The sequence below is a fragment of the Vulpes lagopus genome, chromosome 12 (assembly GCF_018345385.1).
Source record: "Vulpes lagopus strain Blue_001 chromosome 12, ASM1834538v1, whole genome shotgun sequence".
Lineage (NCBI taxonomy): Eukaryota > Metazoa > Chordata > Mammalia > Carnivora > Canidae > Vulpes > Vulpes lagopus.
The window spans coordinates 61200635-61223490 of NC_054835.1; the positions used below are offsets into that span (position 1 = coordinate 61200635).

General features: G+C 34.9%; 1 protein-coding gene across 1 annotated transcript in view; it reads left to right on the forward strand.

The window, feature by feature from the left end:
* SLC30A9 (solute carrier family 30 member 9) overlaps positions 1 to 22856 on the forward strand; it is an 80920-nt gene that overhangs the window by 51152 nt on the left and 6912 nt on the right. The window contains exons 10-17 of the mRNA XM_041725141.1: positions 1760 to 1815; positions 4427 to 4562; positions 7362 to 7401; positions 8763 to 8834; positions 9335 to 9442; positions 12598 to 12763; positions 16583 to 16712; positions 18942 to 19055. Of these exons, the coding sequence (XP_041581075.1) occupies positions 1760 to 1815; positions 4427 to 4562; positions 7362 to 7401; positions 8763 to 8834; positions 9335 to 9442; positions 12598 to 12763; positions 16583 to 16712; positions 18942 to 19055 (822 nt within the window). The remainder of the gene's footprint in view (positions 1 to 1759; positions 1816 to 4426; positions 4563 to 7361; positions 7402 to 8762; positions 8835 to 9334; positions 9443 to 12597; positions 12764 to 16582; positions 16713 to 18941; positions 19056 to 22856) is intronic.

Genomic DNA, 22856 nt, shown 5'->3' on the forward strand with positions numbered 1-22856 from the left:
TTCTTAGCCAGTAGATATTAATATTCATTATACTGCAAACCAAGCAGATGTAGGTTATATTTACATATCTGATAGATATATCAGCATGTATATTTATATATGTCTACACACACGCATTGTAATTGTGCAGAAAAAGGTCTGGAAGGATACATATCAAACCTAATTCATGCAACCCTACCTCTAGGGGAAGTGGGGGGCACAGGATTAGGGATGGTCTGTGATAATTTATTTTTATAGGAAAAACTAATAAATTTGGTCCATATTGAGTTTATGAAAAACTTGATATCCTACATTTCATTGCATGGCCAACCTGAATATTGATTTTAAAAATAATTGAATGCCCATTGGCTATTTTGTAAACATGATAAATGCATGCGTGTGTGTGTGTGTTTACACACACACACACACACACACAAATAGTGTGAATTAATGAATATTTTTATTTAATTTACAGTTTAAAAGAATTCTATATTCTATCTTAATTTGCTTTCTTTTTGGGGGGGGTTTGATTAATCAAAAAATCATCAATTGTGTTTTTAAAGGTAATCTATTTTAGATATCCAAATTCACATCAAACTAGAATAGAAAAGACTTAGCATAGTAATATCAGGAATTTCCAGTGGATAGCTCTTTTTAACAAAAAATGTGATTGAAAACCAAATAAATGAAAGAAAGGCAAGAAGAAAAGATGAAGTCCAGGGAGGAAGGAAGGAAGGAGAGAAAGGTGGTAACCGCGATTAAAGACATTTAATTAAGTTCATAGTTTTGCCAGATCTACTTTACGTTTTTATTTATTTATTTTTACTTTTTTACAATTTTATATATTTGACAGAGAGAGAGCGCACAAGCAGGGGAAGGGGCAAAGGGACAGGGAGAAGCAGGCTCCCCCTGAGCAGGGAGCCCCATGTGTTGTGTATGCCAGGACCCTGGGGTCATGAGTTGAGTCGAAGCCAGACACTTAACAGACTGAGCCACCCAGGCGCCTCCATTTTTGTTTTTTTAAAGAAATAAAAATCTTAGTTGTAATTATTAGCCCTACATCTTTATTCTCCCCTCCCACACCCCAGATAATCACTACTCTGTATATATTGATACGTCTACTTCTAGTGCATGGCTTTGAAGTTACAGTAGAAACATATGTGCCTGTATACCATGTATGCTATTCAAATTTTTTACTTTTATTTGTACAGCTATACAAGTCACTTTTCCTATAAAAAACAAATAGACTAATGCTACTTCTCTCCTCAGAGATATAAACAGTTGAATGTGTATCCTTCTAGAACTTTTCCTGTGCTTTATATTATATGTTGTCTACAAAAATGACATAAGTTTTTTTGTACTTAACACACTGTTTCTAAACTTGATTTTTTTCTCTTTCACTTTAATAATTAATAGTATGTCTAGGAGCTTTTATCAAGTCAGTACAGAAAGCTCTATCTCAAGCCCATTCTATTAAACTATGGTAGAAGTAACTTATGGTTTGGCAGTACCATCATTTATTTTGCCATTCCTTGCTGATGGATTTTTAGGTTGGCTTTCACATTTTTCATCTGTATAAACAATGGCATTTTGAACTCCTTTGGGTTCATCTTTATGTCTGTAAGGTAAGGGCTATAAACTAGAATTGCTTTGCTGGGCTATTGTGTATGTGCATGTAGTTTCTTTGCCCTTGTCAGATTGCATAATCCAGATTGGTTTTACCACACTATACTCTACATCTTGCTAACAACCATTTACCCCTTTTTCTTCTTGTCCATAGGGTTTATTAGCAGTGGGCATCAGTAAGTCTGTTCAAACACCAGATCCAACTCATCCGTAAGGACATTGCCTTTATTTTATTTTTTATTTTTATTTAATTTTATTTTTTTGGCAGTAAGTTATTGAAATAAAAGCAGTTGAATTTTAGAAGTCTCCTGCAGCTTATATACCTGCAATTTTGTATTAAAGATTTGGTCATTTCTTTCACTATAGTATCTAAAATGTAAGACTCAACCACAGTGTCAAAATAAATTCAAGATATAATTTGAAACTTATGTTTTAAAATTATTTTTATGCTTTGTAACAGCATAGAGATCTTATCCTCTTCATATTTGAGAATTAATAACAAAGCACATATTTTTTTTTTTTAATTTTTTTTTTTTTATTTATGATAGTCACAGAGAGAGAGAGAGAGAGGCAGAGACACAGGCAGAGGGAGAAGCAGGCTCCATGCACCGGGAGCCCGATGTGGGATTCGATCCCGGGTCTCCAGGATCGCGCCCTGGGCCAAAGACAGGTGCCAAACCGCTGCGCCACCCAGGGATCCCAAAGCACATATTTTGATCTTAGAGTTCTATTTTATTTGGTTAAAGGAAACATTCCACATTTAGACTAACAGGCACTGAATCTGAAATTTTAGTGATAACTTTTATTAAATTCATATTTAATGTATTTTAATCCTTTTGTGATTTGGAAATAGTATCCTGTTAACATTTCAAAATTATTTGTAAAATGAGTATCATTTTTAGAATATATTATTTTGAGTTACATAAGTTATTTGATAGTTTTTTTCCTTTTACTAACATAACCAGCTAATACTTTTGAATTCCACATGTATCATTTATTTAACAAGCTTCAATATTAAGATTTTATCAATCTTAAGGCAAAAAAACACATTTCTGTAAACGAGTCTACCTCTGTACTTTGTTTCTTTTGTTTTTTTTTTTTTTTTTTAAGATTTTATTTATTTATTCATGACAGAGAGAGAGGAGAGAGAGAGGCAGAGACAAAGAGGGAGTAGCAGGCTCCTTGCAGGGAACCCGATGTGGGACTCGATTCTGGGACTCCAGGATCACGCCCTGGGCCGAAGGCAGGCGCTAAACCGCTGAGCCACCCGGGGATCCCCTACCTCTGTGCTTTGTATAAATGCCTTTTGTTACTCAAAACCAAGACACTATTGTTTTCTTACAAATAATACTGTATTTTTAATATCCTAGAAATATCAACAAGTAATTATTGAGAACAGCTAGCTTTCTTATCTACTAATTACACATTGTTAAGATATTTTTTTAAAAAAAGAATTTTTTTCCTGATCAGTTTTATACACCAGAATTTGAAAAACAGGATAAAATTTTACATTTTTCGGTTGTGGAGATTTTTGTTATTTTCAACAATCTACTTTAATGCTGCTCAATAGAATTTTCTACAGTGATAGAAATATTTTATATATGTCCAATATGATAGTCAATAGCTACATGTGGCTATTAAGCATATGAAATGTGGCTAGTGTGAAGAGTTACATTTAAATTTTTATTGTTTTAATTAATTTGAATTTAAATAGCTTTATGTGGCTGATGACTAATATGGGACAGTGAAGATCTACATAGTTAAAAATTTTTAGTAAGAACCCTACGGTTTTTTGAACACACATAGAAGGAAAGTAATAGCACTTTAATTTAGATCTTAAATTACTTTATTTTTTTTTTATTTTTTTTTTTTTAGATCTTAAATTACTTTAACTGAAAGAAATATGTATATCTTACAGTAGTTGAGGTAAATTTAGAAAAAGTAAATTTTCTAAATAAAGCTGATAAAGCATTGTCACATCTATAAACTGAGAATTCCCCATGGCAAGATCACTACATATTTGCAAAAATAATGAAAGAACAGTTTTAATTAAGATCTATTGTTTAAATTTGCTTCTGCCAGAAGGGTGCCATAGAGTTTGGCTTTGGGAGTAAATTTCCCAGGAAATATTTTTATTAACGTGTGATTCCTTTTCTCGTATAGTATGTTGTGTTTTGAGCTGCTTAAAACTCAGTATTTTATTGATACATACAATAATACAAAATAATACACAGTGACCAAGATTCTTAAAAAAATAAGTGTTTTTTTAATTGCCATAAAAGCACCCAGAAAACTGAAGCTCCTAGTCCTAATAATGGTAGTTAGTTGCTGTGTGCAAACTATTCAGAACCAGCCCCAAGTATCCAACATCACCTTATAGGTAATAGAAATCACTGATTGGCAGTTCAAGAAGACCAAATATTCAGCTAAAAGCTGCATTACAGGAAAATTTAAATGTCAACCTCTTCATTAAACATCTGAATGCATTTTAAAAAGATTAATTTTATCCATATTTGTGGTACATAATAGCAAATTGCCTCTATTTAATCAAAACAGACTATATGGAAAAGGGATTAAAAATACATGAGTTCAGTCATATCACTCTGTTTTTATATATATTTTCAAAGATCGTGCAGTTTTTTCACTTTATGATTTTCTGATTAGATTTAAGTTTGGTCCTTGCATTTTACTTAAATATAAAACCATAAAAATTTTTATATTGTAAGAAGTTTTTGGTTTTCTTTTTCATTGACTTATTCAACGTGTATTTTAAAACAATTTTTATTTCCTGTAAACCGTATTATCTTTTTTTATTTTTCAGGTACGGATTTTCAAATATGCGCTATATTGCTTCACTAATTAGTGGTGTTGGTATTTTCATGATGGGTGCAGGATTATCTTGGTACCACGGAATCATGGGATTGCTTAATCCTCAACCAATGGAATCCCTTCTATGGGTAATCTTTTTTTTTTTCCCCCTCAGTTTTCACATAATATAAGATAATGATTTAAGTACAATGAATGTCTTTGTCATATTGATTTTAAAGAAGGGGACTAACATACCTTTTTTACTGTAATACAGAGTTATGTACCTGTAGTTGTGCGTTTTAGAACATGACTAGACATGACCTCTAGATGCATATGATTCAGTGATATTGAACAAGGGTATCTGTAGGTACTGAGGTACCTGGACAACCCAGTTGGTTGATCTCAGGGTTGTGATTTCGAGCCCCTCATGTTTTAGAGATTACTTTAAAATATTATTATTATTATTTTTAAAGGAGTACCCCTGTAGGTATAGTCATTAAGTACTGATTCCTTGCTTAAAATCTTGGACAGTTTCATTAATTTCTCGTTATATTGAACAAGAAGATCTCTGTTCATTTTTAGTCCCAAGAATAATCTGTCAGTAATTAAAATATCCAGTGCTACAAGATAGTCATAGTTTGGAATTGCTGCATTTAAAGTTTTGTTTTTTTTTTTCTCCTCATGTCGATAGGAAGCCTGTACTGGGGGAATGAGAAGATGAGAGAACGGTCACCTTCTATATTTTCCTATCTAGGGCTTCGGCCCTTCTTTCCTACTCCTGAAGTTGCCTCTGGCAGCATCAGAAGTGGGGATTGAGGGCAGAAAAGTACTATTTTACTGGCACCAGCATCATCTTGCATTGGTTTCCTCTGGCCTTTTTGTAAATACTTAAAGCTGTCCTTTTCTCTCATGGAAACTTCTTGGAGATTACCCGGTGTAGCCACTCTGACTCCCTTGACAAGCGCAGATTGGTCATGTGGCATCCCCCCCCTTGGCTTCTGCATCTTATGGTGTAGTTCCAGACTCTTTCTGCTGAGGTTGCCTTGGATTTTCGAGAAGACTCTTTGGGCAGTTGATCTCTTTTCAAAATCCTACTCATTAGGAGTTGAACTCTTTGCAAAAGACTTCTCAGAATTCTGTGGTTTGGCTCTGTGTGTTAAAACAGACATCTTTAAAAAAAAAAACAAAAAAAAACCAAAAAAAAAAAAACAAAAAAACAAAAAAAAAAAAACAGACATCTTTAATACCTTCTCAGTGAGAGTGCAGTTTTTTTTCCCCAAACATAATCATCTACTCTGTTGACACAATCAATATCTGTAAGACTTGCCAATAAATTTATTTTTACATGTGCATTAGATGTAGTTCAGTGTAGTCTCTAAACACTAGGGATCCACATCCAGCTTTCTGAGCAATCTTAGCAGCTTAATAGCTTTCTCCAAAGAAATCTTCACTTTTGGCCTTAACATTAGCTCTTCCTCATGGGTTAGTGGGTGTGGAGTGAGGAGTTGTAAAGCCAGGCTGAGGCATTCTCTGTCCCTGAAGAGATGGCACAGCACCTCATTTTGGGATGTGGGAATACTTACAGTTTAATTTGTTCTCAATTGGAATGAGTCTCATTTAACATCTTTTCTTCCATTCTGAAAAGTTTCAGCCACTTTATAGATACCTCATTTGTCTAGCATTCATCTGATTTGTATTGTATTACTTTACAGAGACTAAGTGGTTAATGAAAATTAGTTAAATTTTCAATTGTGTTTAAGTTTTAAGGATTGTAGAACCTTGGGGTGCCTGGGTGGCTAGTTGGTTAAGCATCTGACTCCTGATCTCAGCTCAGGTCTTGATCTCAGGGTCAATCTTGATAATTGCTGGGTGTGGAGCCTATTTAAGGAAGAAAAAAAAGCTTCTAGAAGCTCTTCTGTCTTTTGCAACTAAATGAGGTTACATCAGACTATGACTATTATTAATAAATCATAGATTCAGTGTACCATAGACTAATTTATGTTTATTAGGTATTGGAATCTTTGGCTGATATATGTGGTTTCCCTTTATTGGGTGTTAAATCCTTTCAGGAAAGAGGATTAAAAAAGTTATTGGGCAGTTTAGCAACTTTTAATTATGCTTTAGGTTGGCAGTAAGATTCAATGGAGACAGCCTCGAATTGAGACTGGAAAACACATATTCTAGTTCTTACCCTGGTATCATTTCTATGTACTGAAGTAAATCACATAGCCTTTGGACATTTCAGTTTCCTTAACAGAATTTTAAGAGTATCAGACTAGGTTCAAAAATTTCTAAACTTCTATTTCAGGGAAGTCTGTGGTTCAAAAAGGTAATGCAGAAAATTCTATAAATGTTTGGTTTGAATTTCATTTAAATTTCTAAAAATTTGTATTGCAAGGTTATCTCTTGGTTTAAATTTTTTTTGTGAATCTTTATTTAATTCAAGTGTGTCCTGGTACTGCAAGGAGGGTGATGTAATTCCCCTCTCCCAAATTGATCACTGTTTATAACTGCTTATCTTTCTGAACCAGGGTTGGTACTGGGCATCTGAAGAAAATCCAGAAATTATGTGGGTATGAGTGTGGATCTAACTGCGTCCTGGTATCCACACCCCAGATTTCAAATGTTTTGTGTGCATTTTGAACTTGAGAACATTTTTAAACTAATTTTTTCATCTTTTATATCATGGATTTAACTTAGGTCATGTTACAACATTCTATAGATAGATTACTCTTCTAAGTATTAAAAAATGAGATGATTATCAAATTTTTAACTTTTATGTTTTTCCTTTTATGAAGATACACTATTTCATTGCCCTCATTTGAGCTGTGTCCTTATCTGGCTAGGATTTGAATTTATGTTTCCATTTTAAACATTATAAACTTTATGCATGAATCATTATGATTCTCTAAAAAATATGAACTTACACTTTAATATTTATTTTCTAGGCATATTGTATTTTAGCGGGATCATTAGCATCCGAAGGAGGTATGTACTGTTACAGTATCTCTTTATTCTTAATTTAGTAATATATATTCAGTCCATTTTTATAAATTGCTAAATTCCACTGATTAAAGAGAAACTGTAGAAATAGAAATCTACTTTGAGTGAGAAAATTCTTTGTATAATGAACTGTGGTTATTACTATAATGGATGGGGGCAAGAGAAAAGCTGTTTTTTTTGTTCTTGAGTGTCTTAATCATAACACTCAGAATATTTGGAATGGAGTGTGAAAACATAACTATATATTGAGTTTTTAAAAATCCGGTTTTAGTGGGGTGCCCGCGAGGCTCAAGTCAGTTAAGTGACTACCTTCAGCTTAGGTGATGATCTCAGGGTCCCGGGATTGAGCCCCACATTGGGCTCCCTGCTCAGTGGGGAGCCTGCTTCTTTTCCCTATCCCTAAAATCTTTTTAAAAAAAAATAAATGACGCCCAGGTGGCTCAATGATTGAGCGTATGCCTTCGGCTTGGGTCGTGGTCCTGAGGTCCCAGGATCAGGCCCCACGTCGGGCTCCCTGTATGGAGCCTGCTTCTCCCTCTGCCTCTGTCTCTGCCATTTTCTCTCTGTGTCTCTCATAAGTAAATAAATAAATAAAATCTTTTAAAAAATAAAGAATAAATTAATAAAAATCAGGTTTTAGTAGTGTTAATCATGAAAGGCTGACTCTTTGCAATAAAATAGTTCAGTTTCCTCAAGTTTCAGCTGTAGTAGAGAAGTGCTACCTCATGCAGGAAACTGCCTAACTCATTGCTAGATCCGTAGTATACTTATTCTAGTACATTGTCATTTGCTATGCATAGTGTTCCCTTCATCTTTGAGAGTCTGTAAGATGGTGCTGATACTACCTGCCTCAGAAGGTTGGGAGGATCAAACGTGATTGTGCTTGTGGTGCCTGCCAGCTAGCTAGTTGCTGTCCAATAAATTACGGTCATTAAGGTTGTGGTAATGATACTTAAATTACTGTGGTTTTTGTTTTGTTTTTTTGGATTTATTTATTTTTTCATGAGAGACACAGAGGCAGGAACACAGGCAGAGAGAGAAGCAGGCTACGTGGAGGGAGCCCGATGTGGGACTCAACCCCGGATCCTGGGATCATACCGTGATCCGAAGGCAGATGCCCAACCGCGGAGCCATCCAGGCGTCCTATAAATTATTATTATTTAGAAATAGGGATTCCTTGTATTGTCATGATAATTGGAGTCTTGATAATGACCAGTTAATACAGAACTTTTCTTAATTGACAACCCTGGCATTAAAAGTGTCGTTCCTATTTATTTTGAGATGCCATCTTTAAAATTTGGAGGCATAAAGTTTTTTTCTTGCTGATATGAATGCTTTTCTTTCAGCAACGCTTCTTGTTGCTGTAAATGAACTTCGTAGAAGTGCTCGGGCTAAAGGAATGTCATTTTATAAGTATGGTATGTATCTTAGAAAATAGGTGTCTTACTTCATCTCCTTTGTTTTCGAAAATTGCCCAGTACTATTGCTTTTTCCTTTTAGGGGTGTACAAAATATATGTCAAAGTCTTCCCTGTGTGTCTCTTATATTATATATCATCTCTTTTAAAAAGAGAAATGAAAAATAAATAAATAAAAAAGAGAAACGTGTGATATGAACATGAATACTTTATATTTGAATTTTAACTTAAGTGAATTAGAGTATTTTTGTATATGCTTATATAACTAGAGAAAGTAATTTGACTTTATTTTTTTTAGTAATTTGACTTTAAATTACTGTCAACGTTTAAACCAATAAATTATGTTTACATTGAACAAGATTTTTAAAATCAGGATCTCATACATTTTTTAATCTTAATTTGTATCTTAATTTTAAGTGGATACTTGTTAAAATGTTACCTGATAGTATCAAATTAGAATTTGAGAAAGTTTCTTTTCTTGTCTCTATCCTAATGATTAAGTAATGGAAAGTCGAGATCCTAGTACAAATGTTATATTGCTGGAGGATACTGCAGCAGTCTTGGGAGTGACCATAGCAGCTACCTGTATGGGCCTTACTTCTATAACAGGTAAATATTTCTTAAATTATGGGTGATTTATTTGGACTACTTTAACTCTCTAATATGTGGGCATTTTCTTTTGTATCTTTGAATAATTTTAAACCAGTAGATTGTTAAATACTAATTTCATACTAACCATTTATTTGTGTAAGACAGATAAGACAGTTAAAAGTCTTCAGAGTTCTCTCTCAGAAATTTTCTCTTAGTTTAAGATAAAGTAGGCTGTTGTTAGAGCATTTCTTTTTTTTTTTTTTTTTTTTTTTTAATTTATTTATTTATGATAGTCACAGAGAGAGAGAGAGAGAGGCAGAGACACAGGCAGAGGGAGAAGCAGGCTCCATGCACCGGGAGCCCGATGTGGGATTCGATCCCGGGTCTCCAGGATCGCGCCCTGGGCCAAAGGCAGGCGCCAAACCGCTGCGCCACCCAGGGATCCCCTGTTAGAGCATTTCTAATGTGCTAAACCTTTCTAGCTGTGGCTTAATAAATTATGCAGCTACTCTGAGCTTAGTATTGCTGTTTGGCCTAGTGACCATGCAGATTTATTAAGATAATAAATGGAAGAGAACTTTAATAAACTCTAAAGTTGTAAATACATATTGTAGCTCTTGTTCATTTGTCTTTCACTGCTAGGGCCAACAATAACTGCTGTCACTTTCCTGTTTCCTGGACTCTCTAGTTGCTCTTATCCTCATTTTGGTAGCTAGTTCATTATTTTGAAGACCTTGTAGTATGAAAAGATCTCCATTTCTGAGGTTGGAATTCTCTTGGAATGGAAATTCTTCCATGCTTATCCATTTGCTTTGTACATTTGAAATAATTTTAGGTGATGAGCTTCCACAGTTCTACAGTGGTTCTTAAAATACTTGAAATATGAATGGGTCTCTATCTATCTAATCTATCTATTTATCTATCTATTTATTTATCATTTTAAATTACATCTTAAGACTAAACCAGCCTTCTCTGAGGTTCACTGTGATCCAAAATATTTCTCAAAGTTCTGATTGTTTTTCTAATTGACCTTACCATTTTAGACATTTCTTAGACAAATTATTGGCAAAATTTTAAGTGTCATTTGATGAATAAGTCAGCTTTTATTTATTTATTTTTTTTTAAGTCAGCTTTTAATAGAATATTTTCTTTTGTATAATAAAAATAGTCAAACTTATGTGAATTTTTAAATTTTTATTTATATATTTTTAAAGATTTGTTCACTTATTTTTTATGAAGGGAGGGAAGAGGAGGAGAGAGAGAGGCAGAGAGAACAAGTCGGAGAGGGGCATAGGGAGAAGCAGACTCCTCACTGAGCAGGGAGCCTGACATGGGGCTTGCTCCCAGGACTCTGGGATCATGACCTGGGCCGAAGGCAGCAGGCACTTAACTGAATGATCCACCAAGGTGTCCCAAACTTAGATAAATTTTTGTGTTAAGAGTTTCACATTGTTTTATTTAATCAGCTAAATTAATTCATTTAAATTGAATAACATTCCAAGAAATATTTTGCAAATAATATTTCTGTGATTTCTGTAGGATTATTTATACATGTATACTTTTAAATAATTAGATAAATTTGAAGTTTCAAAGAACAGTATTTGATTTTGAGCTGTGTAATTACAAACCTCCTAGTAGATTACACTTTACAAACGGATCATTTTTAATACTTTATTTTTATTTTTATTTTTTTAATTTTTATTTATTTATGATAGTCATACAGAGAGAGAGAGAGAGAGGCAGAGACACAGGCAGAGGGAGAAGCAGGCTCCATGCACCGGGAGCCTGATGTGGGATTCGATCCCGGGTCTCCAGGATCGCGCCCTGGGCCAAAGGCAGGCGCCAAACCGCTGCGCCACCCAGGGATCCCCCATTTTTTTTTTTTTTTTGGATCCCCCATTTTTAATACTTTAGTACAGATTTAGTCGCTTTACTTTTTTAGTGCTATATTCTGACTAAATGTTAATAAAACTAGTATGTAAATTGACTTTTTTTTAAGTAAAATGTATGTTTTATCAAGCATTAAGAAAGGTAAATTTAATATTGACATTTGATCTTTAGAATAAAAAGAATTCTAAAAGTCTTGTATGTAAAATTTATTATAAAATTTAAAATCTATTGATGTCTGTTTTATAAATATTAACCTACACATTCAAAGATAATAAATCAGCTCTTCTCATTGGTTCTGGGAGAGGATTAAGACCTAACAGTCTGGGCACCTGGTTGGCTCAGTGGGTTAAGCATCTGCCTACGGCTCAGATCATGATTCTGGAGTCCTGGGAGCAAGGCCTCCCCCCCCCCCCCCCCAAGTCAGGCTCCCTGCTCAGTGGCGAGTCTGCTTCTCCCCCCTACCCCTCCTCAATTGTGTTCTCTCTCTTCTGCTCACCCTTGCTCTCTCAAATAAATAAATAAAATCTTAAAAAGAAAAACAAAAATCAAAACTAACAACCTGAGGCAGACTTTAGAATCAGAATCACCTGGAGGGTTTGGGAAGACCGAGAATGCTGGTCCCAACTCTGGGCTTTCTGATTCAAAGTCTTAGGTGAGGTCTAAGAACTTGATTTTTACCAAGTTCTCGAGCGATGCTGATGCTGCTGATTAAGGAATTGTACTTTGAGAACCACTGTTCTAAGGTACCTGTAGCATGCATCCAACTAACCTCTCTCCTTTGTATCTAGAATGGTACTAGCTATGTATCATCCTTGGTTGAATGAAAAGAATGATCCATATCATTTTTTGTATGGCTTAATTCTCTCACAGAACCTTGATAAGAATAAGGGACAAAATGTGGTTATTTTATTCAGTTTTTGATCTCACAGTGTTGTCTGTATGGACAGGAAAAGAGCTGATATATCAAAAAGAAATGGATTCTATTATATTATTAGTATGTATATGTCATCTTTAATCTAAAATGATCTAGAACCCTCACTCATGTAATGACCAGAATCAAGAAATAGATCCTAAATACTTAAACCACATAATACTCCTATATAATGTGAAGCATATTGTAGCATTCCCATTTTGGTGTAGTATAGTAAACCTATTAGGAGAAGGTCATTAAAAGAAAGGAAGGAATTTCAGGTCCTTTGCTTTAGTAATTCTGGTTTTTTTCTCATTAAAGCTGACTGAAATAATAGAAAATGTTAATTTTTTGACTTCTGTGCTTTATTTAGGTAATCCGCTGTATGACAGCCTAGGTTCTTTGGGTGTGGGCACGTTACTAGGCATGGTCTCAGCATTCCTCATCTACACTAACACAGAAGCACTCTTAGGGCGATCCATCCAGCCAGAACAAGTGCAGCGGCTTACTGAACTCCTGGAGAACGACCCATCAGTAAGGTCAGCTTATTCCAATGATGGTGCTAAAGTTTACAAAAATATATTATGAAATAGAAATGCTTGCTTTATAAATACTTCCAAAAGGGTGTGTAGTTCCCTAGCCTTTAGATAGAAGTTTTTAATCTATGACTTTTCAGACTTGCAACCTTGTAAGAAAACAAGTGAAAGCATTTAGGAAACACCCTGTTTTCTTCTAAATTCTGTGTATCTTTAATTTTTAGAATAAGGAACAATTAGATGATAGAATGGGAACAGAAGTTTGTAAGCAGTTGTCTCCTTAATGTAGAAGTACGTATGTGGAACCTTCATATTTATATTTTCCCTATATTTGTATTATAATTACAAATTGCTATGTTAAATTTAAGAAGATTTTTATTCAATGAGGGAGTGATTACCAAATTGAATATTATTTATACTCCTTTTGAAAATAGACTTCTTGTTTTAGTTTATTTTAAAAGTTTTTCCTTATAGTCTTTATCTTTTAAATGATATAAAGATGAAAAACTTGACGGGGAGCCTGGCTGGCTCAGTCAGTAGAGTATGCAACTCTTAATCTCTGAGTTGTGAGTTCCAAGCCCCCCATTAGGGGTAGAGTTTACTTTAAAAAAAAGAAGAAGAACTGAGGACTTAAGGGGTAATCGAAAGAGATACAGCGTTCTAATTAGTACTTTTTAGTGAAATTCAAGCTTCAGAGTGATATGGAAGGAGTAAGCCTTTAAAAATCTCAATTTCCTACTAGCTATATATGTATGTTGAACTTTAGAAGAATGCGTTTTTCTTCTGTGTTATAACCATATCTTTTTTTAAAAAAATATTTATTTATTTATAGAAAATACAAGTTGGGGGATGGGCAGAGGGAAAGAATCTCAAGCAGACTTCCCACTGAGCATGGAGCCTGCCTTGGGGCATGATCCCACAGCCCTGAGATCGTGACCGGAGCCAAAATCAAGAGTGGAATGCTTTTAACAGACTCAGACACTCAGGCACCCCCTTATAACCAGAATCTAAGTTAAATCTTTTAATAATGACCTGTATATCTGAATCAGTAAAACAAATGAGTAAATTTTACTAGATTTATATTCCAAACCTTACATTTTTTTTTTAAATTTTTATTTTATTTTATTTTATTTTTTATTTATGATAGTCACAGAGAGAGAGAGAGAGGCAGAGACACAGGCAGAGGGAGAAGCAGGCTCCATGCACCGGGAGCCCGATGTGGGATTCGATCCCGGGTCTCCAGGATCGCGCCCCGGGCCAAAGGCAGGCGCCAAACCGCTGCGCCACCCAGGGATCCCCAAACCTTACATTTTTAATTTGGAAAAATACCTAGCTAGATCTAGATTATAAGTTGAGTGTCATTAGAATCAGTATTATTAGACTTAGTACTTGATTAATCCATGTTAATATCCTTTCCTCGTTAATACCTTGGTCTGGTTTTGGTATGAAGGTAATATTGACAATACAGAATGAGTTGGGAAGTCTTCTCTTCAATTTTTTAGAAAAGCTTGTGAAGAATTGGTATTATTTCTTCTTTTAATGTTTGGTAGAATTGGCCAGCAGTGTTCTCTGGGCATGGGCTTTTCTGTGTGGGTAGTTTTTTGAATACTTACTCTACCTGTTTACTTGTTACAGGTCCCTTCAGATTGTTTCTTCTCAAGTCAGTTTCAATAGTTTTATGTTTTTCTAGGAATTTGTGCATCAGTTCTAAAAGTTATCTAATTTGTTGGCATAGAACTGTTCCTAATTTTCCTTTATAATCCTTTCTGTTTCTTTAGGGTTGGTGGTAATATTTCTTTCACTTCTGACTCTAGTAATTTGTCTTCTCTCCTTTTTTCTTGGCCAGTCTAGCTAAAGGTTTGTCAGTTTTGATCTTTTCAGAAAACCAGCTTTTAGTTTGATTTTGGTTTTTTCTCTATTTCATCAATTTCTGCTCTGATCTATATTATTTCCTTTCTTCTGCATGCTTTAGGTGTAGCTTGCTTTTCTTTCCAGTATCTTAAGATGGTAGTTTAAGTTTTTCATTTGATATTTTTTTTTTTTAAAGTAGGCTTTTATAGTTAGAAATTACCCTCTATTACTTTCACTGTGTCCTATACAGTTTGGTATGTTGTATCTTCATTTTCATTCATTCCAAAGTATTATCTGATTTCACTTTTGATTTCTCCTTTGGGCACTGGTTATTTAGAAGGTTATTTGGGCGCCTGGGTGGCTCAGTCGGTTAAGCATCTGCCTTTAGCTCAGGTCATGACTGCAGTCAATGTGTTGGTTGGGACCAGAGGCGTGTCCTGGGGAGGGATCTGCTTCTAAGCCTGCTCCCGTAATTGTTGACAGGATTTGGTTCCTTACGGCACAGGCTTCTCCAACATGGCAGCTTACTTCCTCCTAGCGTGCACAGTAAAGTCACAGATTCGTCATCTAATCTTAGAAATGATAGTTCCTCACTTTGCCATGTTCCCTTGGTTACAAGCCCTTAGCTCTAGCCCACATTCACAGAGAGGGGATTGCATGAGGGTTTGAGGGCAGGAGGTAGGGTCTTCAGGAGCTGTAGCAGAGAAGCAGCTTATTACAAACACTTTTCTATCTGCAGTTACTTATGTATAAGAACATAAGGAAACAGTATGTGAATATTTGCATTTACTGCAATTCAGTATTGGTAAAATAATGAAGTTTGTATTTTGTTAGGACTAAGGCAGATACACTTTTTTAAAAAGAAAAAAAGTGTATAGCTTCTTGCCAGCCTGGACAAGTTTTGTTTCATTTTGCGCATATATAACTTTATTAAATCATTTTTATTTTTATCCTAGTTGATAAAGATGCGTCTATAGTGCTATGGCTAAAGAATTTTAGACTCAGTATTTAGTAACTTGCTTAGGATCACTCAGAAACTAGGGTCGGATGTTTTGAGTATTTGGAGTCTCGTTTATGTTTGTTTTCCTAAAGCTTTCTATATTCCCAGGATTCAGAGTGTTTTTTATTTTATATATCCCATAAAGAAAAGATGTTAATAGTGGTTATCATAGAATAGAATTTCTCAGTGGTTTTCTACAGAAGATTGATTGCTGAGGGTTAGGGCAGAAGAGGTGAAAAGCAGTTACAACCCTAGAACATCTGCTTCCCTTTCTGGGAGACGGAATGGTATAATAATAAATAATAATAATAAATAAAAATAAATAATAAAACCACTGGGTTTGAGTGTCTAAAGATCTGGAGGGGAGTCCTGCGTCTGCTGTGGACTAGCTGAATTACCATAGGCAAGTCGCTTAGGCCCCTCTGGGACAGTTTTATAATCTGTAAAGTAAAGGTGCCAACTTATCTACATTCTGAATTCCATTCATTAAATGCCTGCCATGTAGTTGCTTCCATGTGAAACATTTTATGTATGTGTTGGTTATTATTTACCATATCAAATCCTTTTAGGTAGTTGTTATTAACTTCATTCCAATAGAGTACTTTACAGATGTGTATGAAGGCTTTTAAAGAAACTTTTTAAAAAAGGAAAAAAGGATTATAAGACAATATGACAACATTGTGGAAAAGAGATTTAGAGTTGATTTTTTAATCCACAAACTATATAATTCATGTATATACAAACCATAAAATAATATATATTAAGTTTGCATCTTCGGCATTATACAAAAATATCTAAATGGACGTTTGTTTGGATATTTATAGATGGCACTTAATGGTGAATACTGAAACCCGTCTTGGTGTATTTTCATCACTGATGGGGAAAAAAATAAAAATTCTGTACTTTGTAACATTAAAATGTATATGTGTGCATAGCGTATATAAATTTATGTGCATTGTTATTGATTGCAGAGCAATTCATGATGTTAAAGCCACAGATCTGGGATTAGGGAAAGTAAGATTTAAGGCAGAAGTAGATTTTGATGGACGAGTTGTTACAAGATCATATTTGGAGAAACAAGATTTTGACCAAATGCTACAGGTAAGTTTATATACTCACTGTTTTCTTAAATAGTCAAGGGTTAGAAAAACTAACTTTTTAAGTAAATAAAAAGAAACTTTTACAGGTCTTAAAGTCAGTTAGGCTTTCAACTTCTTAGGGTTCCAAAATTGGAGAGAGACCGTTTTATTTGCTGTAGAATAGGTGGGAGGAGACAGCAGAGGAGCAAACTATATTATTTTAGAAGATAATATAATGAACACTGCAAAGGTTACCACTTGCCTTTGTCAAATTTTAACATTTTAGTCTACTATCTTTGCTTAGGATCTTGAAAAAGGAAATAAGTTGTTAAAAAACAGATGAAGCCCTTGTTCTCCCCCTTCTAGGTCCCATTCTTCTTCCTCCATCCCTACGACTAAAAATTGTCTTGAATTTAGTGTTGTCATTTCCATTCAGTTTTTAAAACACTATTTATTTGTTGGTTTATTTGTTTATGAGAGACAGAGATAGTGCCAGAGATAGCAAGAGAGGTGAGGAGAGGGAGAAGCAGACTCTCCGCTGAGCGGGGAGCCAGATGTGAGGCTCGATCCCAGGATCCTGGGATCATGACCTGAGCCTTAGGCAGTTGCTTAACTGACTGAACCACCCTGGGCGCCCCTTCATTCAGTTTTCATACCTTTCATCAGACTTTTCTTAGCATAGTATATAGTAGCATTTTAGATATTTAAAAATTGATGTAAATGGTATCATACCATCGATTTCCTCTCTTGGGTTAGCAGCATGGTTTTGAGATTCCTCCATGTTAACATATACACACATACATGTGTTCATAGTAACTTCTAATATATTAGCATATATTAATATTCTAGTTTATTTTAATTGTACATGATAATCTCCCATGAATATAATGCAGTGTTTTTATCCAGTCTTCATTTGATGGGCATTTATGTCCACAATGGCATTCTCGTGTATTTCCTTGTTCAAATATGTAAGAACATATTTAGGGTACTGTACAGCTAGATATAAAATAATTGGGCTGTAGAGTCAACCTGAGGCCATGAGTGGCTGGCGGTTAACTGTCCAACTCTTGATTTCCACTCAGGTCTCGATCTCAGCGTCGTGAGTTCAGGCCCCGTATTGGGCTCCGTGCTGCGTGTGGAGCTTACCTGAAAACAAAACAAAACAAACCTACCTTCAGCTTCCTTAGATATTGGCAAATTTTTCACCAAAGTGTGTCAATTTAATTTCCACTGTCTTTACATCAAAGTTTCTCTTGCTTCACATTCTTTTTTTTTTTTTTTTTTTTAATTTTTATTTATTTATGATAGTCACAGAGAGAGAGAGAGAGGCAGAGACACAGGCAGAGGGAGAAGCAGGGTCCATGCACCGGGAGCCCGATGTGGGATTCGATCCCGGGTCTCCAGGATCGCGCCCTGGGCCAAAGGCAGGCGCCAAACCGCTGCGCCACCCAGGGATCCCTTGCTTCACATTCTTATTTGATTGCATTATATTGACAGTTTTGAAATTTTTGTCGTTACAATTGATATGAAAATTACAACTTGTATTTAATTATGATTTCTCTTTCCCCTGGTAGCAGTAGTGAAGTTAGCAAGCATTGAAATTTATTGACCATTGGGATTTCCTCTACTTGCTTGTTTATTTAATTTCTGTTATTTTGGCAAATTAATAAACATTTTATTTTTAATATATTGCACTAATCCTTCCTCAGTTGTGTATATGCAAATATCTTTTACTAGTTTGTGATTTACCATTTCACTTTGTTGTTATACAGAAGGTTAGTGTGTTTGACTTTATGTCCAATTTATAATTTTTTTCTCAAGGCTTTTTTATTATCTTGCTTGAGAAATACTTCCTTATTCCAGTATCATAAAAATAGTCTCCTTTTTTTTCTAAAAGTTTTGTGGTTTTCTACCCTGAATTTTTTTTTATTTCACTTAAAGAATTTTTTTGTTTGTTTGTTTAATGATCTAACTAGGGGTTTAATCTTTTTTTTCCTGTAGAAAAATAATTGCCCTGGCACAACTTATGAATAGTCTGTTCTTTTCCTACTAATTTTGTAATGCTATCTCTGTAAAGTATTATACTTAATTTCTTGTCAAATTAAATTTTTTTCAGAAGTGGTCCATCACCTATAGCATGGAAGTTTTCATTAGACTTAATGGTGTTATAATTTTTTAAAAGAAATCATCAGTGTACTACTATGATTTTTTAAAAAGTTATTTTGTCTTCCTGCTATCATTTTCTTTATAGGAAATTCAAGAAGTGAAAACTCCTGAAGAACTAGAGACCTTCATGCTTAAACATGGAGAAAATATTATTGACACTTTAGGAGCTGAAGTAGATAGACTTGAGAAGGAACTGAAAGTAAGATATATTCATAATAATCATAATGCCAGCTGTTTTCTTGAGTACTGTGTCTGTGTCACTATGCTGATTATATCACAGGTGTATGTTTATCTTCTCAGTAACCTCATGGTGCATGACTGGTCGTTGTGAGCAGGAAAAATCACTGGGTTAGAGAAGTTGGGTGATTTACTCAAGAAAGTAAGGGTTTGGGATTTCAACCTTCATTGGTCAATTCCAAATTCTCTTTTTTCAACCACTATTCTACACTGCTTGCTTAGTTTCTAAAGTAGTCAAAGATTTTTTGTTTTGAAATAAGCATTTTGAAAGTTTCTAGAAAAAGGTGAAAGGGAAACTAGATTCTCTTCAGAAGTTTGAAAAACCAATGTGACCTTGAACATATACATACATCTTCGTTTTACTCCATCTGTCATTAATTTGTGTTCTCTTTTTTGCTTCTGTTCAGTTGGAGATTTGTTCAGTTGGAGCCTATTGGTTTTTTACTGAAATATTACCTGATTTTACTGAAATATTACCTGATAGGACTATCTTTAAGAATATCTTAGTGTTCTCAGATTGTCATTTATTGACTCTTGAATTCAAGTTTTTGCAATAAATAAAACTTATAAATGATCTGTAACATACATAGCTTGTTGAAGGCAATGTATTTTCTTTAGTTGATGTTGACCATTTGTTAGTTTTGTTAAAAGTTGAAGGGAAATCACAAAAGTTGAAAGAAAGCATTTTTGTTAGTACTTATTATTTTTCTTTTGGACTCTAGGTACCAGATTAATAGAAGCACTTCAAATAATATGATTTTGTTTATGTTAATATTATAGTTGACAACATGCTTTTCAAGTTTGTAGATGAGCAATTCTCAAATATTTTCATCTTAAGATTCTTTATATTCTTAAGAATTATTCAGGACCCAAAGAGCTTTTATTTATTTTAATTAATATTTATTGATATTTACTAAATCACAAAGCTGAGGGTTTTAAAAATATTTGTTTAAGAACTATAATAAACTATTACATGTTAATATAAATAACATTTTAGTGAAAGTAACTATAGTTTCCAAAATGGGGGGGGGGGGGAGTGAAAACAGTGGTATTGTTTTACATTTTTGCCAAAATGTAGGACCGCTAGATTCCCATATTTGCTTCTGCATTCATTCTGTTGACATATATTGTTTTGATTGATGGATATAGAAAGAAAAGGGAGGAATCTTTAAAAGTATCCTTATAGCCTTTTCAGATAATTGTGATATTTTCTTTGGATAGTACATCAATACTAACAACTGGTAGCCTCTTAAAGCTTAGTTGTAATATGGAATCTGAAACTATATCAGAGAACTTTTCACATGCTCATTGGTGCTTTATACATTGGTGTGAAGTTAGGGGGCACAGTCCACAAGATCACCCTCATTTCTGACGCCAGTTGCAAATTTCAAGTGGTTCCTCATTTTACCCTCAGGTTTGATAATTCACAAAAAGGACTCACAAAACTCATTGAATACTTTTATTTATTTACTTTTAAAAAGATTATTTAGAGAGAGAGAGAGCATAAGCAGGAGGGGCGTAGGGGGAGAGGGAGAGAGAATCCTAAGCAGACTCTACACTGAGCACAGAGCCCAACGCAGGGCTTGATCTTAAGATCTTCAGGTCATGACCAGAGCCAAAACCAGAGTCGGGCACTTGACCTGCTGCACCACCCATGTGCCCCCACTGAATGCTTTTTATACTCATGGTTATGATTTATTACAATGAAAAGATACAGATTAAAACTAGCCAAGGGAAGAGGTGCATAGGACAGAGTTCCAGACAAAAATTTCAGTTGTCCTCTCCCCTTGGAGTCATGGACACTGTTATTTTCCTGGCTATGATATGTGACAGTTTGCACAGAGTATTGCCAACCAGGGAAGCTTAACTGAGCCTTGATGTCCAGAGATTTTGTTGATGGTGGCCAGCCTTTCACCTCTAGCCTTTCCTAAGAAAAAGTGACACTTTAAGTCTCTAGTCCCTCCTGGATATATAGCATATACTGTGTGGCCAAAGATAAAGACAGAATTATCAGGACATTCCAAGGACCTAGGGATCACTTCCCAGTGGCCAAGGGGCAAGGCCAGACCTCTCTGTAGGTAGGATTAATTATCTACTGTACATTGGTGCTTTAAAATCCATTGTCTTTTTATGTTGGATCTTTTAAGCCATACATGATTCCAGATTGTTATGATTTGGTCATTTGGAAAATACTAATACACTGAGCTTATGCCCATCTTTCAAATGGTGATATGCTTCTAAGTATTGGGAAGTTGTCAGGGTCATGGTAGTAGATACAAGTTTTTCAGCATTCTGATTTTCATTTGAAACCTTGCATTTTGCCATTAGCAACAAATGTTGTTTTCCTTGAAGTAACAGATTCATTTTGTTCATTTAAGAAGATTCCTAGAAGGGGCCCTTGGGTAGCTCAGTCTGTTAAGTAAGTGGCTGCCTTCAGCTTAGCTCTTGATCCCAGAGTCCTGGGATCGAGCCCCACATTGGGCTCCCTTTTCAGTAGGGAGCCTGCTTCTCCCCCTCCCTCTGCAGCTCCCCCTTTATTTTTTTAAGATTTTATTTATTCATTCATGAGACACACAGAGAGGCAGAGACACAGGCAGAGGGAGAAGCAGGCTCCCTGCGGGGGAACCTGATGTGGGACTCAATCCCGGGACCCCAGGGTCACGCCCTGGGCCAGAGGCAGACGCTCAACCCCTGAGCCACCCAGATGCCCCTTAGCTTTACTCTGGAATAGAAACAGTAAGTCAGAAGCCAGATATAAGTTAACAAATTGGTCATTCTTATATTTACTCTTATCACAATCAGATAAGATTATTGTTTTGTTTAGCTAACTTTGTGCTTTAATTAGAAGCTGTTAAACCTTTAAAGGATAACTAATTCATACGTGTTTTTGAATTTTAAATCTTTAAACCAGGAAGCAAAGTTTAACCCATATTCTCAGGTTAGAAACCTCTCTAAGGTAATAAGGCTTAATTTATCTTAGAGGAAAAGTTCTTCATTGTTGAGGCACCAAACCAAGAGAGTGCATGAATGTGATTCTTTTTTCTTGTTACGAAAATCAGCTGATTTTCTTTTGAAAACTTAAATTTTGGTGTATCCCCTTCTTTTTAAAAAGTACTCTAGCATGGTTGCCTTCTAAGTTTAAATTTAATAATTATTGAATTACTTTGGAAGATCACACTCAGTGATAAAATTTAGCAGTATAGCCATCTCTGTTAAGTAATGCCATTGATCTAATTTTGAGACTAGGTAGTATTTTTGGCATAAAATCTATAACTTGGATAGTTCTATGTAAAAACATAAAAAATAATGGAAGCGAATTTATGAAGTCCCATATTATAAATGTGAAATATATTTTGTCTTATTTTGAAGTTCTTTGAACTGTTAATTAAAACATTTTGGTTCTACTTCTATATTTCAGTCTGTTGATAGACCCTTCTCATGTTCCTCCAAGTAGTTTTTTGTTTGGGAGGCAATAATTCTGTTGAGAATTAATTCAGTGGGAAGATGCTGTAGTATTTGCAAATTCCTAATGAGCAGTATTCCAGTTAAATGTCCTGCTCTTTACTCTGTCTTTTGCTTCTTGAATTGCATCCTCCTGTAGCATTTTCTTGAGTCTGTAGTATTGCAAAGTAAATCACGGTGTGGTTACCTGTCCATAGTGAGTTTTGAAATAAATTTGTCTGTAAATGTTTGAAACAATAAGTATTTGTTGAGGGGCGCCTGGGTAGCACAGTCCGTTGGGCATCTGACTCTTGGTAGCTCA